The 12,574-nt window shown below is 45.1% G+C and overlaps 1 protein-coding gene across 1 annotated transcript in view; it reads right to left on the bottom strand.

Annotated features, from left to right (window-relative positions):
• Positions 1-12,574, bottom strand: part of LOC308370419 (membrane-associated phosphatidylinositol transfer protein 3-like) — a gene marked incomplete at its 5' end in the record, with an annotated part of 96,847 nt that overhangs the window by 40,818 nt on the left and 43,455 nt on the right. Inside the window, 2 exons of the mRNA XM_080845071.1 lie at positions 5,528-5,748; positions 6,185-6,255. Of these exons, the coding sequence (XP_080701197.1) occupies positions 5,528-5,748; positions 6,185-6,255 (292 nt within the window). The remainder of the gene's footprint in view (positions 1-5,527; positions 5,749-6,184; positions 6,256-12,574) is intronic.

Raw genomic sequence — 12,574 nt, 5'->3', positions numbered from 1 at the left:
ACCAGACGGCGCTGCCGCTGTTCCCGCTGACCCCGTTTGGCATCCGTGTTCTCTTTAGAAATGTACACCGGTGAGTCAGCGGCCGGGGAGGCTGGCCCCAGAGTAGTAGTGAGGACTAAACTTTTTCAAAGAGCAGGAGGAAGCTTCAAAAACCTCCTTTTCCCACAGCAGATGCTGCGGCCAGATCTCGGTGGTGTTGCGGTCGCTGCTCACTTCCTGTGGGACAAGTGTTTACACTCGTCAGAGCTCAAAGAGGCACACATGCTGGAGTGGTTATGGGAGATGGGTTTTTGTAACACCTTTTGTTAGCCTGAGCCCTCCCCGAGCATTAAGCATGCAAGCAGAACAGAAGCACTGAAAACACCTGCCGAGACGAGTTCCAGCAGGCAAGATATTGATCAGATTTGATTAATTCTTATTTGTATTCGACAAACGTCCAGAAATAGCTCTCATCCTCCGCTGTATTCCATCATATTTGTGTGAGCCCAGGGATAGAGAGCGAGAGCGAGAGGAGCCTGTCATTATAATAGGAAGCTCTCTACCTATTGGGTGTGACAGGCAGGTGATAAGGGCAAGGAATCAGATAAAGCCCTCTGCAGTCTCTCCAGGCCCACACAAGATGGCCCCACCTTGAGAACTCATCAATATCCCCTTCCCTCCCCCACCGCCGCTGCCCAGCCGGAACGGCACAGCCCAACACAGGGCAGATAAGCGACGCTCCAGATGAGGCTAAACTAATTGCTGCACTTGTGACTTAATGGTGGGTTTTACAGCACAAACATTTTGCCCTGGTCTAAATGAGTAGAGATGCATTGGGCGCTGAGGGAGTGTGTGTGTGTGTGTGTGTGTGTGTGTGTGTGTGTGTGTGTGTGTGGGAGCAGGTCCTAATTACAGAGAGATTAGCCATGGTGCATCCCCCTCAGCCAGGAGTAATGAGAGGCCTCCTGTGTGACCTCCACTTCAGATCAGAGACCCCCTGTGACGTTACCCCTTCTGGAGACCTGGGAACGAACTCTCACGCTCTCTCCCCCTGTGATGTAATCCCTTCTGGAGACCTGGGAACGAACTCTCACGCTCTCCTAATGTGATGTAATCCCTTCTGGAGACCTGGGAATGAACTCTCACGCTCTCCTAATGTGATGTAATTCCTTCTGGAGACCTGGGAACGAACTCTCACGCTCTCCCTGTCAGTATTTGAGCATTGAGGAGCGCTGTCTCTGGCTTTGAGCAATAATTCATTACTGCTTCGATAGTCACGTAGGAGATCATTGCGCCACTGTGGTGCGACTGCGAGTGGATCGATACAGAAGCCTTCGCTGTCAAAACTCTAATTGGATGTGCCATACCGTGCGGTGAAGGCGAAGCACGGCTGCACTTGCTTTCATCTACAGGTGTGCCTCTGTGAGCCACCACGTCAGCCTCTCATTATCAAACACTCTCTCACTCACACACACACACACACACACACACACACACACACACACACACACACACACACACACACACACACACTCGCACTAACACACACACACACACTCTCTCTCTTTCTGACATAGACACACACACACACGCTTACACACTTTATACCTTGCCGTACGCCAATACATGGCATCTTAACCTCTTGTGTCACCCAGGAAAGAGGGAGCACAGAAGAGAAACACTGAAGAGCTATTAACTTGGAAGACTGCAAACAATGCATGAAACTGCTTTCACACGGCAAGGGAGCGAGGGTGAGAGGGAGGGAGCGATGGAGGGAGGGAGGGAATGGGCATCCTGTGAGCAGAGATGGGCAAAAATACATCAAAATGTATTTTGATACAAAATACAAAATACCCCTCAAATAAATGTATCAAAATAAAATACAAAATACTGTTGCCAGAAAATGTAACAAAATACAATACATGTATTTTGTATTTTTAAAATATAGGAAATACTTTTTCTGAATTTTCTGTTTTCTCACAATTTGGTATCCAGCCTCTAGTGTGTGTGGTGTGTGTGTGTGTGTATGTCTGTGTATACCTATGTTCATATATGGGCCATTCTACCGAATTGATGCAAAGTCATGTCGGATATATTTAGAATTTTTTTATGGTTTATTCCCAAAACTTTGTCCGTATGTATATTGTACCATATCTAAAGTACACATATCTAGTAAAAGAACAGTCAAGTTTTATATTGTATTTTCAGAATGTGTTGGAATGTTTTTCCTCTTCCAAAAATTGTCACTACCGAAACATAACATTTACTATAGTAAAAAAGTATTATTATTGACCTGTTCAGATTGTGTTTCCTTCCCTTCTCTGAAGAGTATTTTTACAAATATTTCTTGAAGGTTTTCACAATGAAATCCATAGAAATTAATTTTTTACCTAATTTTCAAGTCCAATTTATCTGTTTCGGTAGTGACTGCACTGTTTCGGTAGTGACTGCACTGTTGGATGGATGTTAATTTCTCTCCCAAAATCATCCAAAAGGTGCTCTGGGACGCCCTTTAGTCCACACAACACATTTATTTAAAAATTATGGGATTGAACTACTTACCATTTAATTTTGTCACTACCGAAATCATCTGGTCACTACCATATGTTTCGGTAGTGACAGTTTTGGTAGTGACAATTCTAGCTAACTTTAAGTATAAATAAAGAATTCTAGCAAGCACAGAGCTTGCAAACACATCTTTGAAGAGGTGAACACACATACAAACACAAGATTTTCCATGAAACCCCAAAAGGTTTATTTAATTGAAGAAAACATGCGTTTCGGTAGTGACAATTCTTAAGGTTACACGTCGATTTTTAGACTTTGGAACACATTTATATAAAAACTATGGGATTAAGCTACTTACCATTCAATCATGAGGGACAGAGATGCAGTGTCACTGCATGGTCAAAAATGCAGAGTCGTGGCTAAAACACAGGCTCAGCCAATGGACTAAAACTCTTGTGTTTCGGTAGTGACATGAAAACTAGGGACATGATTTTTTGAGTATAGTAAATTGATTTAAAAATTAAACCCACAATAAATCTAAATATTCCAAGTTCTGTTTCAACCCAATCATAAAGATCTTTGAAATTAAATCATTGAAAAAAAAAAAAAAAAAATAAAAAGTGTTATTTAAAGGCATTGAAATCTAGGTGTCAGGGTTGGGGACAGCTACTTCCCAATAGAAAGTACCCTATAAATGATGATTTTGTACATATTTAGCTTAACACTATCTCATGTAATGCATTGGGTTTATATAGACCATAACATTTTCTAATTAAATATCTATGCCTAAATACCTAATTGTTTTGTAAATAGTTTTTATTGTTGAGGGACTGCATATTACACAAATTCGGTAGAATGGCCCATATTTGTGTGTGTGTGTGTGTGTGTGTGTGTGTGTGTGTGTGTGTGTGTGTGTGTGTGTGTATACCTATGTTCATATATTTGCATGAAACTGCTTTCACACGGCAAGGGAGCAAGGGTGAGAGGGAGGGAGGGAACGATGGAGGGAGGGAGGGAGCGATGGAGGAAGGGAGTGGGCATCCTGTGAGGCTGCTGTGCTGTGGTCCTCCAGCAGTGGCCCTGTTTGCTGCGGGCGGCCGGCTGTCTTAGGTAGCCTGCGTCACGTCTCACTCCTCCACCCCTCGCTGGCTCTCACCGCCACAAGCTGGCCGTCCACAGCAGATTAAATGTGCTGCTCCGTGCCGCCAATCTTCTCCTCCCTCCCCAATGCGTACTCCTTTAATGCTGCTGTTGTTGTTGTTATTGTTGTTGTCACTGTTGATTGGCATGCAAATAAACAGGGTCGCGACGCCTCTCTCCTGCCACTGAGTCTACAGAAGGCTGCTCTGTTTAAATTACATGGGAGCTGGAGAATATGTGCCACAGCATGATAATGTGGGCTTGTTTGAGTGTGTCCGCATGAGTGTGTGTGACAGAGTGTTTATGTGGACTAGTTTATCTGTGTTTATGTGTATGTGTCAGAGAAAGAGGGGGAGCTCTTATGCATGAGTTTTGGCCGTCAGAGAGCAGGGAATTGAGAGATGTGTCCGTAACTCAGCCCTGCTGTGCTCCCAAAGGATGTCTTTCTTTTCAAATTTCCTTCATGGAGAGATTCAACAAGGCAGAAATCAAACTGCTGAGGACACAACATTTAGTTCTGCTAACCCTCCGATTAACAGTCCCTTTTTTGCTTTGCTTCTTTCTCTTTTTATTTCCCTCTTCACCATTTACACCGATGCCTTCTAGCCAAAAGATCACAACATCTAATGAAATCAGCAAAGCACCTTAAATGTTTGTAATGACTCATCAAAACCATCTCAAAATAGTGCATATGATTGGCCAGACCTTGCACACACAGTCAGCCTCCATTTTAATTAGAGGGGTATTTGTGTGTGGAGGCCGGATGCAGGGATAAAAGCCTGAGCCGCCAGCTTTCTCTCCTGCTGCATGGGGTCTGAAGCGGCCCACCGTCAAAAGGAACTGAACAGGTCCTACAGCTCCCCTAAGCCTTCATTACCTGTGGTGATCAAAAGGAGATTCATACGCCGCGCAAATCTGGGAGTGCACGGATACCAGGGCGCCCATAGTGGATCCGGTGCAGGTGTGCATGTGCTCGCTACCGCATCAACCGGCCCTGGCAAGATATCTGCTCCGCTGTCGTCCCCCTCCCACCCCCCCATAACCTTGTCAAGAGGCGCCATCACAGAAGAGACGGGGAGAGAGAGAGACGGTGCGGAGGTAGTTAGTTAGGTAAACACAGTGCTCCATCACTCTGTCTTTTCTGAGCCCCAGAGAAAGGCAGGAACAGCCAGGCAATTAATAGATTGCTTGTGAATCGATGCTCTTTCATGTCGGCCTGCCGGGAAAGTGTCTACAGAGGTTTGCACTGTTTAAAAAAGACAATTAAAAAGGAGAGGAGAACTGTAGCCATAAAGGTTATGAATTTTATAATCCGCTTGCTGTTGATGTTGTATTTTATGTTGTTGGCATGCTAATTAGCGCGGCAGCGTCTTTCCGGCGGTGTGTTTGTTCTCTTCCTAAATGCTGAGGGCAATTCTCTCCTCTGTTTAACCTTCATCAGCGCTGCCACTGCGCCATCTCCGTCTGGCCAAGGCATTTGACTCCAGCGGGGAGATCTTCGCTGCCATCTGCTGCCCACTAATGGCAGTCCCACTGATTAGCCTGAGTAAGTATGGCTGCCAAACAAATGCACTTGTTCCAACCAGCTCACCATGTGCTCCTGAATTCCATGATACACACAGAAAGCACCCGGCTTAAAGTCTTAAATCAGACCACCTTAAGGAATATATAGGACAAGCTGTTAATGGCTGCTGAGAGCGAGGCATTCTTCTCCATCCAAACACATCAATATATCTAATCAACAAAACTATATCTATATATAGTGTCACCTTCTGTTACAAATGCTCCTGAGGATATGGCCAGACACACACTCACCCACACACACACACACACACACACACACACACACACACACACACACACACACACACACACTATAAGTCTTCCCTTTATCACTCACTTGGAGACGAGAGAAAAGGCTTTGGCGCACACCACTGGGCAGGGCACCATCTTGATGAGCACATGTTCTGCAGCTGCCTGGAAGTGGGCCCTGGACACCTTCTCCAGCACCGATGCCAGCGTGCTCGCGTCGCCCGCCTTGGTGCCCGGGTCACCACCGGCCGTGTCCAGGATGTTCCCGCCGTGCACCAGCAAGATCAGAACCTCAGTCTTACACTTCCTCTGGGGGTTAGAGGAGAAGAGGTGAAGTCAGGATGAAACATCAAAGCTCAAGTGAGGGCAAGAGGAGTGCTTTTTCTAGAGAGTTCTGTTTGTAGCACAAGGACAGAGCCCAGCTGTGAGAGACTGACTCCAGCACAGGCTGAACTATAAGTACATACAGCAAGTCAGCAAACAGTCCCACTTCATTTCCACAGCCCATCTTTTAAAAAGCCTGTTTACAGTTAGCAAAACAGGACAGTTTAGATTACAAGCATTGTTGGCCATGAGTGTGCTGTAGTGTGGGGGAATCTACCTCAATATCCTCCAGGCCATGAGTGTGCTGTAGTGTGGGGGAATCTACCTCTATATCCTCCAGGCCATGAGTGTGCTGTAGTGTGGGGGAATCTACCTCAATATCCTCCAGGCCATGAGTGTGCTGTAGTGTGGGGGAATCTACCTCAATATCCTCCAGGCCATCAATGCTGCTCTGGGGGTGGCATCGGCGGCGGCCATGGCGGTACAGGCTCTCTGTGAGAGAGAAAAAAAAGAAAGAGAGAGAGAGAATAAAGCACAGGTCGATGTCTTCAAACAAGTGCTGTCATTAACAGATATCAAACGGAATTCGCGGATAAGTTATCTGTAGACATGCGTGACTGTATGAGCTATGAAACTAGCGATTTAAAAAAAGTTTCAATTACGGTTGCAAATATATACAGTATACGACTGTATAGAGCACTAAACAAGACTGTCGTAATTGTTTTGTGGATGGTACATGTAAAGCACGGATCGATGTCTCCAAAGCAAGTGCTGTCATTCACAGATATCAAACGTAATTCGTGGATAATAAAGTTATCTGTACACATGCATGGAGTCAGGCTAGTCCTAGCAAGCTACCATATAATCCAATGAAGTGGTGGCATACGCGCTAGCTGTAACCTAAAACTACTGTTTGAAAGCTTCAGTTAAGACCTACAATACTCTGCATCGTTCGTGTAGCACATTTCAGATCAAACCGAGTCATTATAAACATATAAAAAGTTGTGTAGCTTTATTCATGTTAAACATTCCTCACTTCAAGCAGCCATGTTTTTTTGAAAATTCCCGAGCTGGTTTCGCTGTGTGCTCTGGGATAGCCCTTGGAGGAGCTTTCAAAACAATCTGCTCAAAATGAATTGTAGATACAAACAAAACATACCATTAAAAAAGGTATTTAGAACAGATGAACAGCCATCCACAAACGACAACTATGAAATTTGTGTCAGTCAGTGTGTTTATGTCATTAACCAGAACATGTCCACTGGACACAACATCAACAACAGAAAATAAAATGTAGATATGGGTACAAATATGTAAACAGTCTACACAAGATGCAATAGCCATGTGAACAGCATGTATTAAACCCATTCATGAGCCACACATGATTTGTGGGATTTTTCCCCTTGATAAATACAACACATATCTTTCCATTTTCCATTGCAAGGCACTTGCTTTTATTTTCGACACATTCATAATCAAAGTAATCCCAGACTTTGTGGCCTTCTCCCGACTTTGGCCACCATGATTTAAGACGAGGGGCGTGTACTAAAATAGATATAGTATGAAATACATTGACATCTATGACAGGGACGTGCGGTCAGTGGGGGCGGGGCAGGCATATATAAATATTTTTCTTCTGATCTGTGCAATAAATGTAATTCCTTTATGATTCGAAATTTTATAATCAAAATCGCTGAATTTGCGCATGTCCTGTACAAACAGTAGGGAAACAGCGAGGCGGGGACGAGCTGTGCCTCAACTCAGATTGCGCAATCGATCACAAACTGGGTTGAGCGCATGCGTAGAACCTATTTAGTCTTGCTGATCTGACATAAAAGCGCAGTGAAAAAACACGGAGTGGAAACAGTACATCTACCTCAATGAAATGGGCGTGCAAGAGCTCACCGGTCGGGTATATGCCTTTTCTCCCGTTGCTGTTCTTCTAGCGAAAATTGAAGATTGTATAGCTAAACTTAAACATTTCTCAAATGTGGACTTACAATTAAAATGTGAAGTGATCAATAATGGGAGACCAATGCCGGAGCTAAAAGGTAATCTTCAAACGAAACGATGGGACAGAACAAAATTCGATCCACTAGTCACATTCAAAGCCAAATTGCTTTGAATATTTTTGGAACCTCAAGAATAGATTTGGTTTTGGACGTACAGCGGAGACTAAATATTAGCCAGGGGAAGGGGAGGCTTCTCACCCCTTATTCGCTAACATTACATTGATATCAGAGTAAGCCCTTGCGTTGATTTCACATTATTAGGGCCTGAGCTGCTGTAGGCAGCGAAGACCTATTGGGATTGTATAGTTTCTTATTATTTTTATTCTTGACGATATTCCATGGAAAACTCACCAAATTTGGCAGGGATGTTATGCCGGGAATTATAAGAACTTTTGCGTTGATGGAATTTTCGGGCGGGGCAAAATGCCTCTGTAGCGCCCCCTAGAAATTGCAAATACCCCTCTGCATTGGGGTTATTTTGGCATAGCAAAAAAATAATTCAGCCAACTTTTTTGTCATGCCCAGACGCACCAAAAAGTGTATTGACGAAATGGTGGCAGGTCAACAGGAAGTTGGCAATTTTGAATGGAACGTACGTTTTTACTGCGTTTTGGCCTGTTTACATACCTCGCATCTGATCGAACTCCTCCTACAGATTTAATGGGAATGACTTCAAACTGGGTCAGGATACTCTTCAGCCATGGGGGATCAAATTGTCTTGAGGGATTGTTCAACTTCTCAAAGGTGTGGGCGTGGCAGACCCTCAAACTTTTACGACTCGCCAGTGCTTGCCAAAACCACAAAGTCACTTATAAATCCTACCTGCATTGTCCGATCCTCACCAAACTGCATAGGGTGGACGCTGGACCCGGCCTGAACACATATATATGCCCATAATGCCACTCCCCTATAGCGCCACCTGTTGGTGGTTGGAAACATTGCACATTTTCTGATCCTGACCAAACTTCATAGGGTGGACGCTGGACCCGGCCTGAACGCATACATATGCCCATAATGCCACTCACCTATAGCGCCACCTGCTGGTGGATGGAAACATTGCACATTCTCCGATCCTGACCAAACTTCATAGGGTGGACGCTGGACCCGTTCTGAACTCAGATATATGCCCATAATGTCAATCGCCTATAGCGCCACCTGTTGGTGGTATGAACGTCACTTTCTTTATTCTTTGCGCTGTATTGTTGTGATGTGCCGATGTACGTGGCATTCTCACGACTCACTCCACGCTTGACGGACGGCTGTGCGGTGCGCGTCTGCCATCGACCAGCGCCGTGCTCAGGCCCGCTCATCACTGCTTGCAGTTTTAATTTCTCTTAGGATTGTTTAATGTCTATGTGAAGCCATTTAAGTGGTTGTGATCACTCTAAACCGAAGACTGCTTTGTATTGGTGAGATGATTTTGAGAAAATAAACTTAAATTGCAGCTATTGAAGTCGTGTTTCCTGGTTGCTATGGTTATGAAGTTGCTACGCTAGCTAATAAGCTAGCTAAAGACACTTGCCGATAATAACCTCAATGAGTTAAATGGAGGAGTTTAATTTGCATGAAATTAGCTAGTTATCTAGCTGATGTTATCGTCGCCTTCAAATGATTATGGGAAAAAAGAAGAAACCCTCATGGTGCCTGTGCAACTGTGTATGAAAGAGTTCATATTCCACGTGCATATTCACACAAGTTCATCACAAGCTAGCAGCTGCTAACTGTTTGTACCTTACCTATGTTTGTGTAAAGAATGCTGATGTGGAAAACAACCAGTAGTCAATGTGCAAGCTGCCAATTGAATGGTGATATAAGATACTATGTGTTTGCATATCTGACTCTGAAGGAGTCAGTGCCTCACCACCAGACACTAACCACACCGCACGTCACTGCCAAATAGGATTCTCGCTTCCTACCGACTTTTGCCGCATAATAGCAGGCGAGGGGCGTGTTTAAAAGTGGTACAGCGGAAAATGGACTACTAGGCTTTGTATGAAATCTATGAAATACATTGACAAAAACGAAAACTAAGGACATTTTCTCTATAATTCTATTTTATTTTAGTAAGTTTTGTAAAGACACAATACAGTTTCAGTTAGTTATCGTTTTTTTTATAAAGCCTCGTTTTATTTTTATTTCAGTTAACGACAAAAAAATCACACCTCGTTTTCGTTTTTTCGTTAGTTTTCGTTAACGATAATAACCTTGCACCACACCCACATACATACACACACACACACACACACACACACACACACACACACACACACACACACACACACACACACACACACACACACACACACACACACAAACACACAAACCCTTCGCAGTGAGGCTGGCAGCCAGAGGGAAGTTTCACTGATACTGTTCCTTTTCTCTTCCTCTCCCTGCACCATGGACACACAGCAGTGCAGTCACCGGAGCCTATCTGTGCAAGAGTGAGAGAATGAATGCGCCAGCCCATGCTCAGCCTCGGGTTCGAGTCAGATGATGGGAAGAGAAGGGGTACCAGCCTCGGATGCGGGAGCTGTTGATGTTGGTGTGTTGGGATTAAAAATGCATGCTGTGAAAAAGCCTCCGTCACTCCAGCCATGAATAACTGAATAATAAGGGCATCTGTCTTTTCTCATTGCAACCAAATAGAGCCCTCTGAAGGAGGAGCTGGAAAAACCATGTAGCTTATGATGGATAACAAACATGGCATAATTTCTACTGGAGAAAGGAGTAGATGCGCTACAGTTCCATAGTTTGAAAGGCGGACCCTTTCATTTTCACCCTTTACATGTTCAACACCCTTGAGCTTAGAAGCAGTATTCACACGATGGCTCAGGCTTGTTGGAGAAATCCCTCCTTGCATTTTGAATGGGCCATGTAGCCAGAATGGGCCACGGAGAAGCAGAAATCCAGAACTCCATAAACAAACAACAAATCATCAAAGAGGATCTGGTGAGCTGAGAAACAGAATCTGGTGAGCTGAGAAACAGGATCTGTTGAGCTATAGAGGCTGTAGTAGAGGATAGAGGCTGTAGTGTTGTGTGCACCAGAGGCACTTTTCCTGCTGAGGCTGACAGGCAGAGTTCAGGGCTCAGAACAGGAGCTTCTCTTCCTATTTGCATCAGTGAACCACTGCAGTCTAAGAGGGAGCTGTCTATCTTGCGCAAAAAGCAGCGCTTCTACACCGTGATAATGTGGGTTTCAACAGGTGCTTACTAGTAGCTGACTCCTTATTAAAGAAGTAGTGCAAAGTCAACACATGCTCAAGTCAACTTCTGCCTCACAGAACGAGGCAATGGAGTCACAAACATGGCCGCCAGGGAAGTGGCCTTCCCTCGGCATGGACTAGCGGGAGCAGAGGTTCTTTCTCTGATGAATTCCTCTGAGCTCATGTGGCTCGTTTCTAAACTGGCGAGTAGACGGGCAGCCAGCGTTGCCAAGTGGGTTTCCACAAGTAATCATTCATCATGAGTTTGGGAGCCTCTGATAAGGTCCAGTTATTTATGCTTGTGTGGGTTTTTAATTAACATTCGAATACATGAATTGCCACAACTGCTGACGATCCTTGGGGTTCAAATAGTCCTCGTGTTGAATTCATCTTTCGTTTGAAGGGATCATTTTTCATGCATAGCCCCCAATGGAGGAAATGTAATGACAAAGTGGCTGTCAATAATGACTAAGGCGCTGGGGGAAAATAAGAAACATAGCTGTAAGGTCTGTGCTCTGTATGTCTTGTTTCCTTGTATGTATCCCTTGAGTGTCATTGTGGTTCCTTGTTCCCAACCATGTGCTTTTCACCATGGGCTTCCCTGTGTTTGTTTATGTATGCCATGTGCCCTCGTTGCTGTCATTGTCTCCCCCGCCTTGATTGTTCTCACCTGTCCCTCGTTATCTGTTCCTGTTAATTCCCCTAGTTTAGTCCACCTGTGTCTCATTGTCTGCCCCGCCTTGATTGTCTTCACCTGTCCTTTGTTATCTGTTGTGTGTGTATATATATTCCATGTGTTCTTGTCTCTCGTTGCTGGATCGTCATTATTGTTACGTGTTTGTATCGCTTCCGTGTTCCTCCGTGTTCCTCCGTGTTCACATTGATTGAATTAAGTTTTCTTGTGTTGCCAACCCTGGACTGTATTTTTGACTTCTCTCTTGCCCTGACCTTTTGGATTTGTTTGCCTGCTGTTGGACTGTCTTACTGTGTATCGAACCCGGGAAAGTAAAAGTTTATTCTCATTCTACTCCTGTTGTGTCTGAGTCGTGCGTTTGAGTTCTCACATCACCTCCTACTCGTAACAGTACGATCCATCCAGAAAGATGAACTCAGCCGACTCAGACGCAGTTCTTGCGGCACGGTAAGTTATGCTAAACCAGTAATCCACTTTCATCTGCCGTGTTATGAGGGGAATGGCGGAGAGAGAGGAAAGGGCCCAGAATCTCTTCAGCCTACTGTCGGCGCAATTCCAACAGCTCCTGTCTTGTTGGGATTCCCTCGTTGCACCCTCCTCCTCTCCAGCTCAACTCACCACTACTACTCTGGCTTCAGCAGCAGTTTCGTGTATCCTCGCCCCTGCCTTCACAACGCCTCGGCTACCCTCGAAGCAGCCTCTGCCGCTGTCACCCTCGAGGCAACCTCTACCGCTGCCACCATGAAAGCAGTCTCTGCCGCCCTCGAAGCAGCCTCTGCGGCTGCCACCTTTGAAGCAGTCTCTGCCGCCCTGGATACTGCCTCTGCAGCTCTAGAAGCAGCTTCTGTCGCCCCCGAAGCAGCCTCTGGCGCTGCTGCCCTCGATGCAGCCCGTGCTGCC

This window comes from Sprattus sprattus, assembly GCF_963457725.1.
Source record: "Sprattus sprattus genome assembly, chromosome: 9".
Classification (NCBI taxonomy): domain Eukaryota; kingdom Metazoa; phylum Chordata; class Actinopteri; order Clupeiformes; family Clupeidae; genus Sprattus; species Sprattus sprattus.
Note: the sequence above shows the minus strand (reverse complement) of the source record. Positions and strands in the feature narration are given on the sequence as shown.